Source organism: Oenanthe melanoleuca, chromosome 17 (genome assembly GCF_029582105.1).
Source record: "Oenanthe melanoleuca isolate GR-GAL-2019-014 chromosome 17, OMel1.0, whole genome shotgun sequence".
In the NCBI taxonomy this organism is placed as follows: domain Eukaryota; kingdom Metazoa; phylum Chordata; class Aves; order Passeriformes; family Muscicapidae; genus Oenanthe; species Oenanthe melanoleuca.
Window position 1 is genome coordinate 2,054,351 of NC_079350.1, and position 18,172 is coordinate 2,072,522.

Here is an 18,172-nt window from a genome sequence, read left to right on the forward strand (position 1 = left end):
GTGATGCCAGAGTCACAGGTGATGCCAGGCTGGCAGTGTGCCCCTGGAGCACTCAGGAGCCAAGACATGGGCAGTCAGAGCAGAGGGGACAGTGTCCCTGCAGCTCCCTGAGAGAGCCACTCTGCTCCTGGCCATGCTGGGCCTGCGGGAATGGCTCTGTGTGATGCTCTGTGCAAAGCAGCAGTTATTTAGTGAGCAACCCTCTAATGGCTCTTCTCCTCCTGGAACTCAGCACATGGGCTCCCCTACCCGGTTTAGGACTAACTCCAGTGCAGAGGTGCTGCCAGCTGGAACCTGCAGGGCAGAGCTCGGGGTGGGCAGTGTGGGAGCTGGAGGCAGCCGGGGCTCAGCCTCTGTCCTGGGCTCGTGCTGCCAGCCAGGCTGACTGTGCCCACGTTCCGGCACAGCTCTCATTATCCCTTGGCACAGGGGGACCCTGGCACTGCTGCTGGGAGCTGGCACTGCCCACACACACCTGCCAGCACCAACGAGCTCACCGGCATTTTCTTGTCCCTCATTAACATGATGAAAAGTCGTTTTTTGGGTCCTTTCCTCACTGCCATCCCTCCACCTCCTGCCCTGGCTGGGGGGCACACTGTGTGGCTTCTCTCTGCAGGGAAGGCAGCCTGTCCCCCCTGCAAAACAGGTGCAGGGAAGAGGCCATGGGACATAAAGCCAAAGAATCTTCTGGCCACAGGGACAGCCCCACAGTTGGCCCCAGGGCTGGTAGGAAAGCAGCTGCAGTAATGGAGGACTCGGGGTGCCAGCAGCCCCTGTGGCACCTCGGGTGGGTAGGGGCCAGGGAGCTGCCCCACACCAGGGGCTCCAGGGAAGGGGTAACAAAGAGAATTTGCTCCTCATGCAGGGGCAGCTACAGGTGTGAGGTGGGGAACACTGAAATCTCCTTTGGTGGGATGGAAACAACCCCACAAAGACAATTGCTCTGGGTGTCTCTGTGATGAAGGGAAGGGTATATAAATGTATTTGGCCATTGTCATGGCTGCTGCAGGAATCCTGCGGAGGCAGAGCCCCTAGCCCAACCCAGGATTTGCATTTCCTATGCAGCAGAACCCCACACACCCCGTGGTGCTGGCACAGGAGCAGCCAGATTGTGCTGACCCTTGTGCCACTGTCACATCCCCAGCACAAGCAGGGGACAGTGATCCCCTTATAGCACCACCTGCCCCACAGCAGCACAACCTGAGCACTGAAGCCTGTCACCAACAGAGATGCGCTCCCATCCTGGTGATGGGGTCCTCTTGGAGAAAACCCCCTGACAGGAGGGATGTCCCTCAGGTCCCCATGTCAGGTCTTGTCATGCATGCTGAAAGCATCAGCTGGATGAGGATGGGCATGGAAATGCCCAATGAGCCCATGACGCTCCCACCTCAGGTGCACAAACCCCCAGCCCACCTCCCACCAGGCCAATGAGAAGGAGACCCTTCCCAGCAGTTAGTTTTTGGGTGATTCCATAAAGCTGGGAGGGAAAAGGGCCTTCCCTGTGAGGAGCATGTGGAGCCCCCCCTGCCTGCATCTCTAATGAGTGCTTTGGGTGCAGGGTTTTGGTGGGGTTCATTGTGCTGTGGGTCAGGCTGTGTAACACACCAGTGTGGCTGTCACAAGGGCAGGAGCCCTTGTTGGACATCTCAGGTGCTGTTGGGAAGTGCTTGTGCCTGTGCATGAGCTCTGTCCTTGGGATGTGCCTGGTGGCTGCAGCCAGAGTGGAAGGGTGAAACCCACTGGTGTCCAAGTGCTCATAACCCAAAAGTTCCTGGTGACCCATTGTGTGCTCGTCTCCTCCCCTGCATGATGGGCAAAGAGGGTCTAAGGCTCTATAAAAGAGACAAGTTGCTCCTATAAACCAAGAAATGAGGGAAGGAGGAGAACTGAGCCTGCTCCTGGTGTCCTCTGGCTGTAGGCAGCATCGCCAGACCCAGCCCTTCTGGGTCCCCAACCCCCTGGGGCACAGGGACCCTTGGTCCCACAGCCTCTCCCTGCCCACTCCCAGGTCTCTCCACAGTCTGAGGGCTCAGTGTGCATGGCCAGGCTCTGTCTGCTGTTTCCTTATAATTTAAAAGCCTTCCTCACATTAATCTTTTTATTTTTATTTTGACAAATGTATGTTTCCAGGAAGTTGCTGAGGTCAAAGCAGCATCTGTTGCTCGTTATTTTGGGGGATGCAGAGGGTCTTTGTGAGGGTTTCCAAAGCAACAAAGAATTAAGTGGTTTGTAAAGCGGAGAGCAGGAATGAGGAGCAGACTGGGGCTTCCCGAAAGGCAGCTGAAGATGCTGATGAAAATCAGATCAACTCGGCTCTATTTTCTTGGAAACTTGATCTATTTTTCTTGTACAACTGTCAGCCTGACTCCCGTATTCCAAGTGCTTGGCCACCGCCAGCTCCACGTTTCAGTGCTGGGATTAGTGTGGCCCCGGTCAGACTCACTTTCCCCGGCTCGTTCCGGGCGCTGCGGGATGGGAGTGGAGCTTTTGGGAGTGGCAGTGCGTGTCCCCTGGTGTGACCCAGACTGGGGACACGGGCCAGAGACCCTTGGGATGGCCACCAGGCCATTGTCCCCTGCCCCAGGACTGTCCCTCACCCCCCAGCCTCACACCATGAATTGCCCAGTGCACCCCACAGGGGGCCTGTAGCCAAAAGTGCTTTTTCTTTCAAAACAAGCTGAGGAGAGTCTGGTGCCAAGGCGAGGGCTGCAAGGAGCCCAGGAGATTTATCGCTGAGGAAATACTTTCTCCAGCGAGGGCTGACGGCCGCAGCAGGAACAATGGGAGATTCGCAACGTGAACAAAGCTGATTTCGTTCTTCTTTTTATCAATGCTTTTTCCTTGCGGATCCTCCCTTCCTGGAAGTGGGAGATGCAGCTTCCCCCGCGCGCCGGCCGTGTAATCAGCAGGAATGGCCATATCCTGGCTGGGAAGCGAGCTGTGAAACGCTGTCGCCCGCAGTGATTTATGAGCCCGTGGCAGCGGCCAGCGGCGGGGCTGGCCCGGGGACAAGGTGCCAGGGCGCGTGCAATATCCACGTATTCTTTCTGCTCCTCGCCGGGTCCCCGGGGAGCCGCCGGAGGAAGTTAATGGATTAGACACACACGTTCCACTTGATTTTTATTTTTTATTGCCGTGTCTTTCCAAATGCCTTTAGCAGATGCACGAGCACAATGGAGTCGGGCGATGAGCATCCCGGCCAGGCGGGCAGCGGGGCAGCAGCCAGGCTGGAAAGGTCAATGCGGGGAGTGCTTGCGTGGGGACAGCAGGACAGCCTGTCCTGGCGGGTACAGTCCTGCCCCACCGGGGCCGTGCTGGCAGCGGCTCCTGCTGTGCAGAGCAGGGCTGAGGTGATCGCAGCTACTCCGCAGCCGGGGCTGACCAACAGCCCGAGGCCGCACAGCCCCTTCCTGCAGGGTCACTGCCACCGAAGGAGCCGGGATGTGCTTCCCGGGGGGCTCACGCCTGTGGAACTGGATCGTTCCACTGCCAGGCTCACACTTCTGCCACATTATGCAATCTTCACCCGATACTGGGAATATGAAATAATTATTCCAAGTGATCAGATTTTAATTATGCAACACAGAGGATGATTATTGTACACCAAATTGGTGCCGAGTGCTTAGTTATGTATATGCCAAATTTAGTCTATACTATTATACCCAGTGGGTGGCCGTAGACAATCAGGAAGTAATTAGTTTTGCTGGAGGTTGTTCGCCTGCCTGGTTCGCTGTGCTGTCTGGGGAGCGTCTTGCTGCGCTCCGTGAATACCGCGGGCTCCGAGTTCAATACCGTCTTTTTGTGACAAGCTAATAAGCTGTCTGCATGGCGGCCTGTAATTAGCGCTGTCGATATTCATTTGGAAACGGAGACCGCGCTGAGCGGCTCCGCCGACGGCGCTTCCCTTTGTGGCGGCTCTGGGCTGGTCCCTCGTCACCTCCCGGGAGGGCGATGGGTGCGCACGGATGGGGATGCTGAGGAAAGCACCAGCCATGAGGGTGCTGAGCCCCGGACATCAACACCTGCCCCCCACCCAGCCACTCCTGTGTCACCGCGGCCTTGTTCTCCATGAGGGAGCTGCCACTGTCCCCAAGTGTGGGATGTCCCAGGGCTCCGTCCTGTGGTGCTGAACGCTTAGCTGGTGTGAAGTGTGCGGTGTCAGGGGGATGGGGATGTAGAGGGGGTTTGGGCTGGGGTGGCCAATCCCTCCCCAGAGTCATGGGCACTCAGGGAGTCCTGAGCATCACTGGGATGTGCTGAGGTGCTGCATGTTTACACCTTTCCAGGCAGCCTGGTCCTGTGGGATCTGGGCTCTTCTGCTGAGGTCTCACATATGGAATTCCTAAAGGGCCTGGGGCTACATGAGCTGGGAGATCACTGGAGCATCACCCCCCCGAGCTGGTCAGTGTTGTGGGGGCACGAGTAACCGTCCACTTCTGTTGGAATGGTCTGGATCTGCTGGGCGGGAATTGTCTGAAGTACGGAGCAACTTTTACCTCTGTTACACAAAGGAAACTTTCCTCCTCTTTCTGTTGGAGATGCTCACTCCATTGAGATGATTGGCATACTGGAGAGCTGAGAAACTAAATTGTTTATACACTAATGAATAGAAGCTTGATTGCAAGATCCTGTTTGGAAAATTATAGTGCTGAATTGAAGCCGTACAATTACATCCAAAATGCTGCATATTCATTTCATCTGCTTTGCATAGAGATTAACAAGCGAGCCCTAAAGCAGACTCTGAAATTAAAGCTAACACCAGATTTAGTCACAGGTTACAAACTAAATGGCATTGTTTGATGGATATGAATCTTTACCACCTGCCTGCCTGATGATTGCTAGCAGCTTAGCAGACAGCAAAGGAAAAAGTTTCTTCCCATGAAGGAAGCATAATAAGGCTCTGGGCTGGAAATGCCCCCTCCCCACGCAGGAAGCCCCCCGGCAGATGTCTGCAGTGGGCCTGGGGAAGGGGCTCCCTGCTCCCCACTCTGGAGGGTGCACCCACTCCATGGAGGGATGCACAGTGGTCCTGAGACCCCACAGAGTTTCTGGATGCTGTGTCCTCCCATTTGGCCCTCCTGTCCTGCATGGAGGGACAATCTCAAAAGGTCCTTGTCCATCCTGGAGTCTCTGTGCTGAATTGCCCATGGATTTCCTTCCTCACCTTGCAAGGGTCAGGAGTCTGCAGAGGGCAGGGGTCTCTTGCCTGTCCTGGCTGCAGGAAACCCTTGGGATCCCAGTGCTCTGGCATGCCCCTGGTCCCATCCCATCTGGCTTTATCTGCATTCTCCTGCCCTCCATCCTGTGTGCTGGGGCCAGGATTTATTTCAGGAGTAGAAATGGGACGAGGAAAGAGCAAAAGGAGTGTGTGGGCAGCAGGGCCCTGCCTGGTGGTGCCCATCCTGGCAGGGACTGCTCAGAGAGCAGCTCAGGGGCTCAGCTGTCATCCCCAGTAGGATATTTCCTCATTGGGAATACCCAGGAGTTTCCAGTCCACCCCACAGGCTCAGGACCCCCTGTGCACAGGCCCCATGGGGCAGAGACACAGCACTGGCTCTGCAAATCCGACACTTTTATTTTTTTCTTTAAAAGTCCATTACCAAACCATAGCATCCTATGGAGGGGCTGGGCTGTCGCTACAACACTACAGGACAGCCCAGCCCAGCTTTACAACCCCTGGCCCAGTCCCCAGCTCCCTCCTGGCTCTGTCACTGCCATGGCTGGCTGTGGATGCATGTCTTGTCACCCCCCTCTCCTGCAGGAGCAGCACCATGCCAGGGACAGGCAGCACAACTGCTCCAAGACTCCATTTCTGCTTGACACCTCCCAGCTTGACTCTCCGACACTTTCCCAACACCCTCTGACAAACAACCAAGGTGGATGAGCATCACCTTGGTCCCTCCACCAAACCTGCCCTTCACCCCACCAGGGGCATCTTCCTTAAACCTTAACTCCTCCCAGGACACACACATTTCTGAGACCAAACCCAAACCATATTGTAACGCCCTAAAATCAGCACAAGGAGCAGAGACCTGCCTGCAGCCACCAGCAGCTCGGGGGGCACGGGAGGGCTCTTTGCCCCGACCCCAAGACATGGGGTGCATCCTTCCTTAGGGGGTCACCTCCACTGCTGCAGGCTCCCAGGGCCAGCCCTGCACCCATCAGTGGCCTCAGAGGAATGGCCCAAACTGTGTGGGCAGTGGGTGCTGGGGACTGGGAAAAGGCACCTATGGAGGCAGTGGTGTCTTCACCACATGGGGACACAGTGGTGGGGCTGCTGTCCCCAAAGCAGGGCTGGGCACAGCGTGGGGCTGGACACTGGCTGCCCTGGAGAGATCTAGTGTGGTGGCAGTCTGGGACACACTCCAAGGAGCTGGGCAGGGGAGTGGCACCATGGCTGTGCTGTGTGGCTCTGCTCACGAGGGGCAACTGATGAACCAGAACAGCCTCTTGTCCCACAGAGCTGCACTGTGCCCTGTCCAGGACTTCCACCCTTCAGCTCCCTGGGAATTGTCTGCTGTGAGCATCCCTGGCTGTGTGAGCAGGGACAGGATGGCAGTGTGACAGCAGTGTGAGCTGGTGAAGACTGAGGCAGGGTGGCCAATCCCATACTGTGGGGTGGCCCTGTAGGTGGTGGGGGAGGCTGTAACGTGGGACAGGGACAGGAAAGGGACCTGTCTTGTAGCCTGGGCACAGGGACCCCCAGTCCCAGCACAGAGTTGTGGACGGAGCTGCTGGGGCTGCCACCTACTGTGCCCCCACTAAGAGGGGACTCTGCTGGGCCCCATGGCAGTGTCCAACTCATCTTCAGAGAAGCTGATGTGCAAGCAGGTGTCATCTGCAGGGGAGAAGGGCAATGAGCTGTCCGTGGGGCTGCCCAGGGCCACCAACTCCTTGGCCAGGGTCTCACTGGCTGTTGGGTCATGGATGCTGGCCAAGGGGGACATTGGCCCGCTCTCTCCAGTCCTGTCCTTGCCCAGAGTGCGCTGGCAGGTCCCAGCAGGACCAGGCTCCGTGCTGGAGGCAGCACTCCGTGCAGGAGTCCTTGCCTCAGGGTCCAAGAGGGTGAGGGAGCTGGCAGTGATGCTGGTGAGGCTGGAGATGCTGGCACTGGGTAGGCTCAGGTGGGCAGTGCTCTCAGGCTTCACCTCCACTTCCAGGCTGGGGGAGGTCTTGCTTGACCTTTTGCGCAGGATGGGCGGTGGTGGGTTGAGCTTGGGAATGGGCGGCTGCCGCCTGCAGAGGCAAAGCAGAGAAAGGAGGGCGAGTACTTACCTGCAGCACTCAGGGTGCTCCACTGCAGCTGGCAGCAGACAGAGGTGGCACACTCTACCTGTCCTCGTCCCCTCTGTCTGCATCCTCTGCCTTCTGCCGGCCGCTCCCGTTGAGCAGAGCGAAGTCGCTGACCTCGGAGCCCTCCACGCGCCGGCCGAGCCCATCCTGCCCCTCCAGCACCACCAGGCACTCGTCCCCCTCCTTGCTGCCGCAGCGGTGGCTGCCCCTGTCCAGGCTGACAAGGTTGAGGTAGGAGTCCCTGGGGCCCAGGGAAGGCAGCGAGCCGGGGGCCACGGGGCTGCCCAGGATGCTGGCGGGGCTGGAGGTGGACGGCAGGTGGACGTCCAGGCTGTAGTGGTTCTTCAGGTTCAGGGAGAGGGACTGGGCCAGGGACAGGTTTTGCAAGGAGCGGTCAACTGTGAGAGATGGACAAGGGGCATGTGAAAAACGGGATCTCCAGCCCAGCTGCTCCCCAGCACTGTGAGGGGTGCAGAAATGCCCCAGATGGTACTGGGAGCACTCCAGTTGCTTCCTGTGACTTCAAGGAATGCAGTGAATGTGCAGTGGGATGGAGCTAGGGGCACACCAGCATCCAAACAACCCCAGTGAGTGTGTCACTGTGCTCACCCGGCTGCCGATGCTCATCCCGGTGCTCCTCCCGGGCCTCCAGCACCGTCAGCTGCCGCACCAGCAGCGAGACGTGCTGCAGCAGGTCACGGTTGGTCAGCAGCAGCTGCCGCACCCGGGCCTGCGCCTCGATCCGCGCCGCTGTCTCGGCCGCCAGTTGGTCCTTCAGCAGCTGCACCTGCGATGCGGAACGGGATGATTCGGAACAGGGCGATGCGGGACCCGGCGATGCGGGGCGGGAGGCGCAGCCCCGGGAGAGCCCGGTACCGGCGGCACCACAGCGCCCCCTGCCGGCCCCGCCGCGCCACCCCCACCGGCCCCCCGAGCCGGTGCAGCCACGGGCAGGGATGCGGCGGCATCCCGGGGGTGTGTGAGGTGTCCTGCTGTCCCCCCGGTAACGAGAAATGCGTAGCGGAGGTGCCCAGCCGGGAGGCACCGGGCTCCCCGCTCTGATGCTGGATTAGGGGTGGGATGGTTTCCAAAACCGGGATGAGATGGGGTGAAACGGGACCTGGGGCTCTACCGGACCGTGCAACACTCCTAGAGCAGCCTGGGGCTGTGTGCGCAGCCAGCTCCGTGCCTGGGGGAGCTCAGCTGTGCTGCAAGCGATGCTGCACGTGGCGCTAAAAGCAATGCTGTGAGCCAGGCTGCGAGCGATGCTGCGAACTCTGCTGAGAGCTGTGACCGGGAACGCTGCCAGCACTGCTGCAATGGCCCCAGCCCGCCCTCACCTGCCCCGTGCCGGCCTAGGGCAGGGGGAGAAGGGCTGGTGCCCCCTGAGGGGAGGGCAGGACGTGTACCTGGGCCACAGCCACCTGCGTCTGCTGCTGCTGCTGGAGGAGCTGCTGCTGGAGCAGCTGGAGGCAGTGCTGGGAGGCCAGCGGGGTGATGGAGGCCGAGGAGCAGGGGCTGCTCGGGCTGAGCAGCTGCTGGGAGCTGGCCAGGTGGAGGGAGCAGTTTTCAGCATCCTGGGCACAAAGAAATGGGCAGGTGAGCGGATTGACCAGCTCAGGCTGGGATCTGGATTTTGGTTCCCCATGGCGCTGACCCCAGTGCAGCAGAGGAATCCCTGTGCTCGGGGCACTGAGGGGGTGTTGAGGGGCAGCCCTGGGCTGTCAGCTCTGCACATCTGTGGGATCCCCAGGACAGTGTTTCAGAGAGGCTCCCCCCAGAGAGCTGGCAGGGCTGCCTTGGCTGTGTCTGGGGAGGGCAGGTCCCCAGGTCTCCCCGGCAGGATTGTGCTGTGGCTGCCCAGGCTGGGCGGTGTCTCCTGGTGCCTGGGGCATTTCCCAGTGCCTGCAGTCACTGCCCTCCTGCTCCTGCCCTCCCCTGCTTGGGCAGTGCCAGAAGGAAAGCACAGGAAAGGCCATTCCAGGCACACAAATGAATCCCATGGAGTGCATGTAACTGCAGCTGCTTCCAGCCAGGCCCTGTGAGCGTTACTGTTGTGTGAGCTGAAGCGATGCCATTCAGGCCTCTGGGAAGTGCTCCCAGAGCTCTGTGGAGCACCCATTCATTAAGGTAGAGCTGCTGCTTGAGCTGAGTGTGCCCCAGGTGCCTGTGCTGCCAGGGATAGGCCTCCTGGGGATGTTGCTCCCCGGGCCTGGAGCACGAGGGGAGCCAGGAATTGCTGCCAAGGCAGTTGAACAAGCAACCACTGCAGGGCAGCGCTGAGGGCACGGAAATCCACCCTGGGTGGTGTGTGAAGCCTGCTCAGCCATGCACCACAGCCCCCACCACAGCACTGGGAACAGCCTCGCTGTGGGTGAACTGGGAGCTGAACAGCCTGTCCTGAGCAGGAGCCAGCAGGGAGGGCTGCAATGGGGTCTCCATGAAAGCACCTCCAAATCAAGCCATGATAGTGACCCAGAGCAGAGGGCCCTCAGCAGCAGCAGAGCACATGGACCGTCCTCCAGCTCATCCTCCGTTACCTGGCCGTTCTTTTCCTTTGAGGTTTGCCCAGGTTTCAGCATGCTGAAGTCCCCCCTGGCACCTGGCAGCTCTCTGGGTCCCCTCTCGGACACACAGATGCCACCAGCATCGATGCCAACCTCGTCCACATCCGTGATCTTGGAACCCTTTATCTGGTGAACTTCAAACAAGATGGACATATGAATCTGAGCCTCCCTTTCCTGTGCAGGGCTGGGAGCTGGGGGAAGCTCAGGGCCAGGACTTGCTGAGAAGAGGCAGGAGGGAGGGAATGGGTTGACCAAGGGGCTGCAGACACAAGGAGACTCAGCCTGCCCCTTCCCAGTGCTCAGTAGGAGTGGGCAGGTTCCCCATGCTCCCCAAACCTCTCTCACATGAAGGAGGTGCCACCTGGAGTGTCCCCACCCCAAAGCATCCCCGCCCCGCTGCCTTAGGGAGGGGGTGCCCCCGCCCCTCGGGACGGCGAGTCACCTTCCAGCGGCTGCTCCTCGGCCGATTTGTCGCTGGCACCGTCGGCCTGCCCGTCGGCGTTCTGCAGGGCGTGCTGCAGGCTCAGCTTGTGGCACACCTCGAACGCCTGTCCCACGGTGCGCACCACGCGCATGGCCTGGCTCTGCGGAGCGAGCCGGGCTCAGCCCCGCCGCCTCCCCTGCCTCCCACCCCGCCTCCCCTGCCTCCCACCCCGCCTTCCCTGCCTCCCACCCCGCCCTGCCGCGCCTCCTCCTCTGCTGGTTGCTCCTGCAGTGCCCCCCCGGTTCCCCACTCTGGATCTGGGGGCTCCTATCCCTGTGTGGAACACACCACTGCTGGGCTGGGCAGGAGGGGACACGCACCAGGAGCGTTGTTTTGGGGACACCCAGCACTGGCGCTGCCTCGGTCACTCCCCAGGGATCTGCACCCCCTGACCCCGCAGTTGTGTGGGTGCATCCCCAGGAGCATCCTACCTTCTTCTTGGATTTGAAGACGTTGCACCTGAAGGAGTTGTTTGCGCCGTCCCTTGCAATGTAACTGAATATTTTCAGGTCTTGCGAGTCATGAGAGACGTAGAAAATTCTAGGTGGGAGAGAGACAAAGGGAATTAAACACTATGGGGAGTCTCTGCCCTCCGGACCACCTCTGCTCCTGTGCCCCGCAGGATGGGCTGGTTTGCAGCCCCAGGAGTGGAGGAACGAGGCAGTGCTGCTGCCTGGCCCCTCCTGCAATTTTCAAGGCAGGAGGTGATGGATTTAGAGAGCGTTTCAGGCTTGATGGAAAACCTTCTGGTTTCTGAAGCAGGCAAAAGCTTTTTAAAGATCCTGTGGGAAAGCGAAAAAATCTATAGTCTTGGAAAGCGAGTGGCTATTTTTAGCCCCAGCAATTAACCTCTGCCCAGGCTGCATCGAGGCAGAACTGCCTGCATGGTGCTGACTGCCCTGCCCCTGGGGACTCTCAGGGTCCCTCCTTGGCACTGGGCAGGTGGCACTGCACAAAAGCTCTCACAGGGATGCTGAGTGCACTCAGAGGATTCCTCTCTCTGCTGCTCAGGCTGAATCTTCTCCTTGTACTGCAAAACCATTTTGAAGTTTTTTATATATGTTTGATTTAATTAGGTGAAAATGTGACAAGTGAGCTCAGCTCTCCATAGAGAAGATACCAAAGGGATTCTTGAAATTTTTTTTCTTCTGCTCTTTCTGTTACTGGTATTTTTTGGGTGTTGAACTTACAGTTAATAAGTTCATCTTGTAGTAATCTTCAAAGAAAGCCAGAGGTGAGAAGCAGGAACAGATAATACATCAGCACATCCTCTTGTTCCCTATCTCCTCACTAAGGGCTCTGATCCCAAAAACCAGTGTTTGGGATCCCAGTTCTCGGGGCTGTGGGCTTGGTGCTCCAGGTACAGTAATTCCCTTTTCCTGGAGCACCCTGTGCTCTTAACCCATCCTAAGGCCATGCACCATCCCTGGGGTCACTTCCCATCCCCAGGGGCTCCTAAGGCACCAGATTTGTGCTCAGTGTAAACCTCTGGGTTGGGTTGTGCTCTCTGGAATACCTCAATATCCCATGGAAGGTGCTATGGAAAGTCAGTGCTTTCTTGCCACATCTCTAAGGGTTAATTCTCAGTGAGCACTTACACCTTAAAGTAAGGCCCTGCATTAGAAGCACAGGGAGAGCCATGGTCTGAAGGAAAACTATGGGAAGCCTGTCTTCAGAGGCAGAATCAGAGAGTAATCCAGGTTGAAGCACTCCAGGGTCACCCAGTCTAACCCTGTTCAAAGCAGAGCCAGCTTCAAAGCCAGATCAGTCCATCTCGCTCTCAAAAATGTATGAAAAGGATTCTCCAGCAGTAGTAACTCTGTACCCTCGTTAATTTTAGATGGTCCTTAGGAAAGCCTTGGTGGAGGGGTCTCAGCAGGTGGGAGGAAGGGCATGGATCCCTCAGGGCTGTCTGGCCCTCCCTGGCTGAATCCCCTGCACGTACCTGTACACGGGATCGTGCATCACCACCATCTTACTCTCGTCCCAGGTCCACTCCTTTCTCTGTAGGCAGAAACAAAATTACAGTAAATCAGGTGAAAGTGAAACTCCACCAAACTGAAGGGCAGGAAACCTGGGGAACAGTGCTTTTGTCCCAAGCCACAATACAGGCTGCAGTGTGACTACACGAGCCACGGCTGTTTCAACAGTATCTCAGATAAAAATAGATTTTTCTTGATCATTTATCATATCTGATCACAGCCTTCAGGGCTGAAAATGGTGCCCAAGATTAATTTATAACATCAAATATGCAGAAGAGTTACACATTTTGAGGACATGGTTGGGGCTGAGGCTTAGGAGATCTTAGGATGCAGTGACCTGGTGGAAAGGACAGTTGGGCAAAGAGCTGAGGGGTGCTCAGACCAGGCAACTTGGAAAAAGCTCCCTGGTATTAGCAAGAAAAAGAACCAGTGTCTCCTGAGGGATACATTTTTCTGATAGAAAAAAAATCCTCTTCCCACATGTAATATTCCCACTTTCTTTCTGGCAAGGTTTTGTTATTAGTTGGATGGAAACTGGAGTATTTCCTTGTGCAGATTCAGGGTGTTTTTGAAGAAAAGGCCAGTTTTGGTTAGAAGTGTGACTATCCCTGGGCTGGAGCAGCCTCACCTTCTGCTTCTTGCGCAGGATCACCTTCACCCCGTCCACGGACACGATGATGCTCACCTTCTTCTTCTTAATGTTCTTGGCTTTGAATTCGTACTGGTGGGAAGAAAAACCCAAGTTTAAGAGAGTACTGGGGGTACCTGGGACAGTGTGTGGTAGTCTGTGTCTGGCATGAAAATGTCAGGTTTTGGTTTGATCCCAGTTGCTGAGGGAGGTGGGAATTTATTTTATTCTGCTCAGGAAAACTGTTTTGGGAAGGGCATGGTGCAGTAGCTGGGATGCCAGGCAGGATCCTGGCTATGTCAGGAACATCCCTTGGGAGAGGACAAGTGGAGTTCAATCCTCTGGACCACATCCAGACTGTTAATTTGGATCTGGGAAGAGCTTTCCTGATGCATTGGCCATGCCTGGTCCAGAAGGACTCTGTTCCAGGGGTCTGATGGGGAGGTGGCACCTGCAGCAAATCCCAAGCAGTGACATCTCTGGTGCCCTTGTGTGTCAGCACTGCTCTGCACGGGGAATACAAAATCACCCAGGAGCTGTAGGGAGGGCCAGATGGGAGGCAGTAACACAATTATACCCAGTCATTTGCATAATCACATTAACCTCTGTGGGATCAGGATCTCTGGAGAAAAGCCCTGCAGGTGTCTGCAGCCTGGGCTCACCTCTATTTGTGTTAAAAATTAAACAGTGGCTTTTAAATGTTGCTTTAGCTGACAGAAGCATGGCAGAGCCCTTCTACTCTTGAGACCTTTGTTTACAGCACTCATCCTTCCTGCCCCCATTTTAAGCACCATTTTCAGCTTCCAAACACAGCATTTTGATATTCTGTATTTTTTGCAGTCCCTGTTAGAAATCCACCACTTTGTCATGTTGCTTTGGCGAATCAATGCAGACTCTGATTCGCGGATGTGGAGGAAAAGGAAATGCCAAACAGCCTGAAATCTACCTAGGCCATGTAATTAGACATCTAATTAGAACTCTGATTTCTTTATACAGTTAGGGACGTGCAGGGAGCACGTGAGATGTTAGTGGAGTCCAGGCACCTCTTTTGGGATGCTGAAGTTGCAGGACTGAGTGTGGCTCTGTCACCCAAGCTTTGCAGAGAAGATACATCTTCCCCACTCCTCAGCACCCATTGTGAGCCATGCCAGCTTTACAGACAGAAAATTGGGTGGCTTTCATGTTTATCAGGCTTTTGATGCTGCTCATTGAATTCTTAGCACTCTGCAAGGTTTATGGTATCAGACAGACCCTGGATTAAACCACAGCCTTTTGATCTCTCCATGAATTATTACTTTCAGACAAGCTCTTTAAAAATCTATCTATAGAGCTATTGCGTGTGAAGCTGGAAACGAAATTAGCTATACACGTTTTTTATTTATGGGGAGGAGTGAGAGGAAGGGTGAGGTGGTGAGTGCATCCTGCAGGCTGCCAGGGGCCCAGGGGATGCAGCAGTGCCTGCAGGTCTGGGGCCAGGCAGATGGAGTGGCCAGGCTCAGCACCTGAGAGGGCTTCCCCACCCTCCACCCCTGATGCCCAGCTCCAGCCCAACTGCTCCCCCTCCTCTGTGCTCACCACACTGTTTGTCCTTGTCTGCTTCATGAATGTCAATAAACCCGGGATAGACTGTTCTGCCCGCTAAAGAGCTGTTTATCTTTCTTTATACACAAATGGCTGGGAAAATACTAGCTGAGCTTTCCAAGAAAGAGCAATACAGTGTATTTTCCCATTGTAGCAACAGGGGTGCAATTACATTCAAACAAGGCTCTTTACTCAAAGGCTTTAAGCAAAGTCCAAGCCTGGATTTTGCAGAGATGCTTTTTCTTTCTCTCTTGGACAGAAAGGAACAATTGGGAGCAGCAGCAGCAATTCTGTGGGTGCTGCCAGGAGTGATGGCAAGAGTCTTAAGCCAGGGAACTCCAGCCAGCTCCCACACAGCACCACCCCAGCCTGGCTCTGGGACATGTACAGGGCTGAGCAGCACTGCAAGCTGGATGTGGCCACAGTGGCCTCAAGGAGGAAGGAGTTTGTTGGCCCTTCTCTCTCCATGGAGCCCGTGGCCACTGCTGCATCCTTGGAGCACATGGCCAAGGCACAGCCCAGCATGGCCAGAACCAGCTTGCCCTGAAAACAGTTAAAGTCATTGGTCCCTCAAATCTCTTCTAAAGGGTGAAACCCCTCAAGCAGAAGCTGTAGGATGTCCCATGTCCCAGCACAGGAAGCAGGAACACCAGCAGGGTGAGAGCACGGTGAGGAGGGCAGAGCCCCATGCTCACATCACACCAGCTCAGCTTGGACTCTCTCTGCATCTCTCCACAGAAGAGGCAGGTGGAACACAGCTTCAGTCATTTAATTACTTCCTATCAAGCAGGAATCAGTATTTTAATGAACTATAATTTATATAAGGACAGGAAAGCACGTGGGAAAAGGCACTCTGAGGCAGCTGACTTTCTCCTGCAGAATGTTCATGCATAACCCAATGTGCAACCAGGCTCCAGGCTGACCTGTCACTGCTGTCACAGCACAGTCTAGTCACTGATTTTCTTCTTCCTATTGAATTGATGGGATTTTTTTCCCCCCAGATTTGTCAAGGTTACTGACAATTCCAAACCCACACAACGTTTCTCTCTGCTGCCTTCCACAATCCAATCATTATTCTCCTGTTGTTTGTGCTGTCTTATGGGGAAAAGCTTTCTGGATGCTAAAGGATCTGGAGTTGCCCCTGCAAGTGGTGACATAGCAGCCTGGCAGCTTTCTTAACTATGGAGACAAGATGGGATATTTTATAAAAAATGCAGGTCAAAAAAGGGTAATTAATTTAATTTATTTTATCAGCACCATTAATTCTAGATCAGCTGTGTTTGACCTGGAATACTTTCCACTTCTACTCTTAAATCCCTGTGTTCAATTCTTTGTCTTTCATACAGTCCCACACACTGCTGGCATGAAATATTAACTTACCCATGAGCTAAAGACTGTATGACTAGAAATGTTAATGGTGCTGTGTGATGCATATTTCATTGGATAATTCCACCCAAGCAGATATAAATTACACATGCAGTTACCAGCTTCCATCTGCTGATGAAGCCTGGGCTAATGCACATTGGAAATCATGTGCAGTTTCCAGCACTAGGAACAACCTGCATGAATAGTGTTATTCAAGGAAGCAATTCTTAATGTGATTAATTACTGAAGGTATCAGGGCCTTCATTATGCAAATGAAAACTGTCATAAAATAGAGAGTTTGCAGGTCTTGGAGGCAGTCTCTGCTTCCAAAAAATGCATCTTCTTCATTAACAAGGAGCAGCAAGGCCGGAACATGCTCCTGGCCATGGTTCAAATGGTGTTTTAAGTTATATTAAGGGAAATCAAAGCAGAGACTCTGCAGGTTTTTGAAGCCAGAGTATGTCAGTGCCCCCAGTCACAGCTGGGTATGTACTTATTTGCATGCCCATAGGAAGATGCCACAGGCTTGGAAACCAGCGACTCCTTCCTGTGGCTGTAAATTCTCCAGGCAGCCCTCAGCCCGCTGTCCTGCCCTGGCCTCCCCTCGGGCCAGCCCGGCCTGGCAGGCTGCAGGATCGATGTGTCCATAAACAACCCCCAACAATAGCCCGGCCCAGCCCCTTCCCCAGCACAGCACACAGGGAGCATGGCAATGAGGGGGTGGGAACGAGCTCGGCTCTGCCCCCCGACTGACCGGCTCCTTCCCTTCCCTTCCCTTCCCTTCCCTTCCCTTCCCTTCCCTTCCCTTCCCTTCCCTTCCCTTCCCTTCCCTTCCCTTCCCTTCCCTTCCCTTCCCTTCCCTTCCCTTCCCTTCCCTTCCCTTCCCTTCCCTTCCCTTCCCTTCCCCTTCCCTCCCCTCCCCTCCCCTCCCCTCCCCTCCCCTCCCCTCCCCTCCCCTCCCCTCCCCTTCCCTGAAACTTCCCTTCCCTGAAACTTCCCTTCCCTTCCCAAAACTTCCCTTCCCAAAACTTCCCTTCCCTTCCCAAAACTTCCCTTCCCAAAACTTTCCTTCCCTTCCCAAAACTTCCCTTCCCTTGGTACTATATGAGTCCCATTTTAGGATTTAAAGCCATGATGAATCCAAGTATTTCCAACTCAGGAATGTAATTAATTTCAAGCCAGATGACCTATCTGAGGTGAGGACAGGGTGTTATCTTGGCTGCTGTTTGAACTACCCATGCTTGGAGTGCTGCCCTTGGAACTGATGCTATGGAAAACTCCAGTGCTCTCCCAACCAGTGGGGCTTAGCCCGTGCTGCCCTGGAGCTGCCAAAGCAGCAGTGAACATTCCCACAGCTGCTTGCTGTCCAGCCTCTGATCCCCCTTCAGCATCACACCCCACCTTCCCCAGGTCGCTGCCAGCCCCGGTCAGTGCAGCCCTCCCCTCCCCTCCCTGTGGCTCTGTCTGGAAAGCGCTGGGTTTGCGTTCCTGCTGCCCCTTGGGAAGCCTGTGCCTGTTGGAATCCTGTGCTGGGATCCCGTGAACCCTCGTGCCCCCGGGGCACAGGCTCTGAATGGGCCGGGCATAGCCTGGGGCTGTGCTGCAGTAGCTGGGCAACACGGACACAAAAGCCACGCAGGAAGCACTGGAGACCAGGAGTGCACCTCCTGCCCAGTGGAAAAATGAGAATTTATGATCCTTGGAAACATAAAACTGCTCACTGGAAAGCAGAAACCGAAAAGGGAGTACAATAGGCAAGGAGAATGCTGGCAATGTAGTCAAAGTCTTTTTTTCTCATTTAAATGAGCTCCTTCCACCATCCAGCAAACGTTGCTCCCCAAGGAAATGTGGCCCCAGTCCATCCCAAGGATCCCTGGCTGACCTTGGGCAGGGCTTGTGAGGATGCTGCCCTGGCTGCAGCAGCTGGAGGCTGATCACATAAGGGGGAGAAAGAGAAAGAGCTGCATTTTGTCCAGGTCTCTTTGACATCTGAGGAACCCAGCTTCAAAGCATTCTGATGGACATGGTAATACAGGTCTTCCTCTTCATCCCCCTCTCATTTTCAACAGGTTTTATCCTTGGGAGGTCCCACTCTGCTGAAGTCTCAGACAGCCCTTAAGGATAACTCAATCTTTCCACCTTAAGGTGACAAGGCAAAGATGTGGCTGGAGTTCAGATATTGCTCTGCTCCAGTCAAAAGCATGTGGAGGAAAAAGCAGAGTTACACCCAGGGGGTGAGTGGGGCTCCTGCAGCTGATGGGAGCTGGTGGGA

The 18,172-nt window shown here is 55.5% G+C and overlaps 1 protein-coding gene across 2 annotated transcripts in view; it reads right to left on the reverse strand.

Moving 5' to 3' along the window:
• Nucleotides 1-5,551: 5,551 nt before the first annotated feature.
• LOC130260028 (carboxyl-terminal PDZ ligand of neuronal nitric oxide synthase protein-like) overlaps nt 5,552-18,172 on the reverse strand; it is a 28,648-nt gene continuing 16,027 nt past the window's right edge. The window contains exons 3-11 of one of the 2 annotated variants that reach the window (XM_056504983.1): nt 12,955-13,047; nt 12,290-12,348; nt 10,776-10,884; nt 10,303-10,444; nt 9,834-9,994; nt 8,703-8,870; nt 7,903-8,080; nt 7,334-7,691; nt 5,552-7,236 (exon numbers count right to left, since the gene is read on the reverse strand). In XM_056504983.1, coding sequence (XP_056360958.1) covers nt 6,762-7,236; nt 7,334-7,691; nt 7,903-8,080; nt 8,703-8,870; nt 9,834-9,994; nt 10,303-10,444; nt 10,776-10,884; nt 12,290-12,348; nt 12,955-13,047 — 1,743 coding nt within the window. In that variant the 3' untranslated portion in view covers nt 5,552-6,761. Of the gene's footprint in view, nt 7,237-7,275; nt 7,692-7,902; nt 8,081-8,702; nt 8,871-9,833; nt 9,995-10,302; nt 10,445-10,775; nt 10,885-12,289; nt 12,349-12,954; nt 13,048-18,172 lie in introns of both variants that reach the window. The other variant, XR_008841728.1, reaches the window with a different exon arrangement.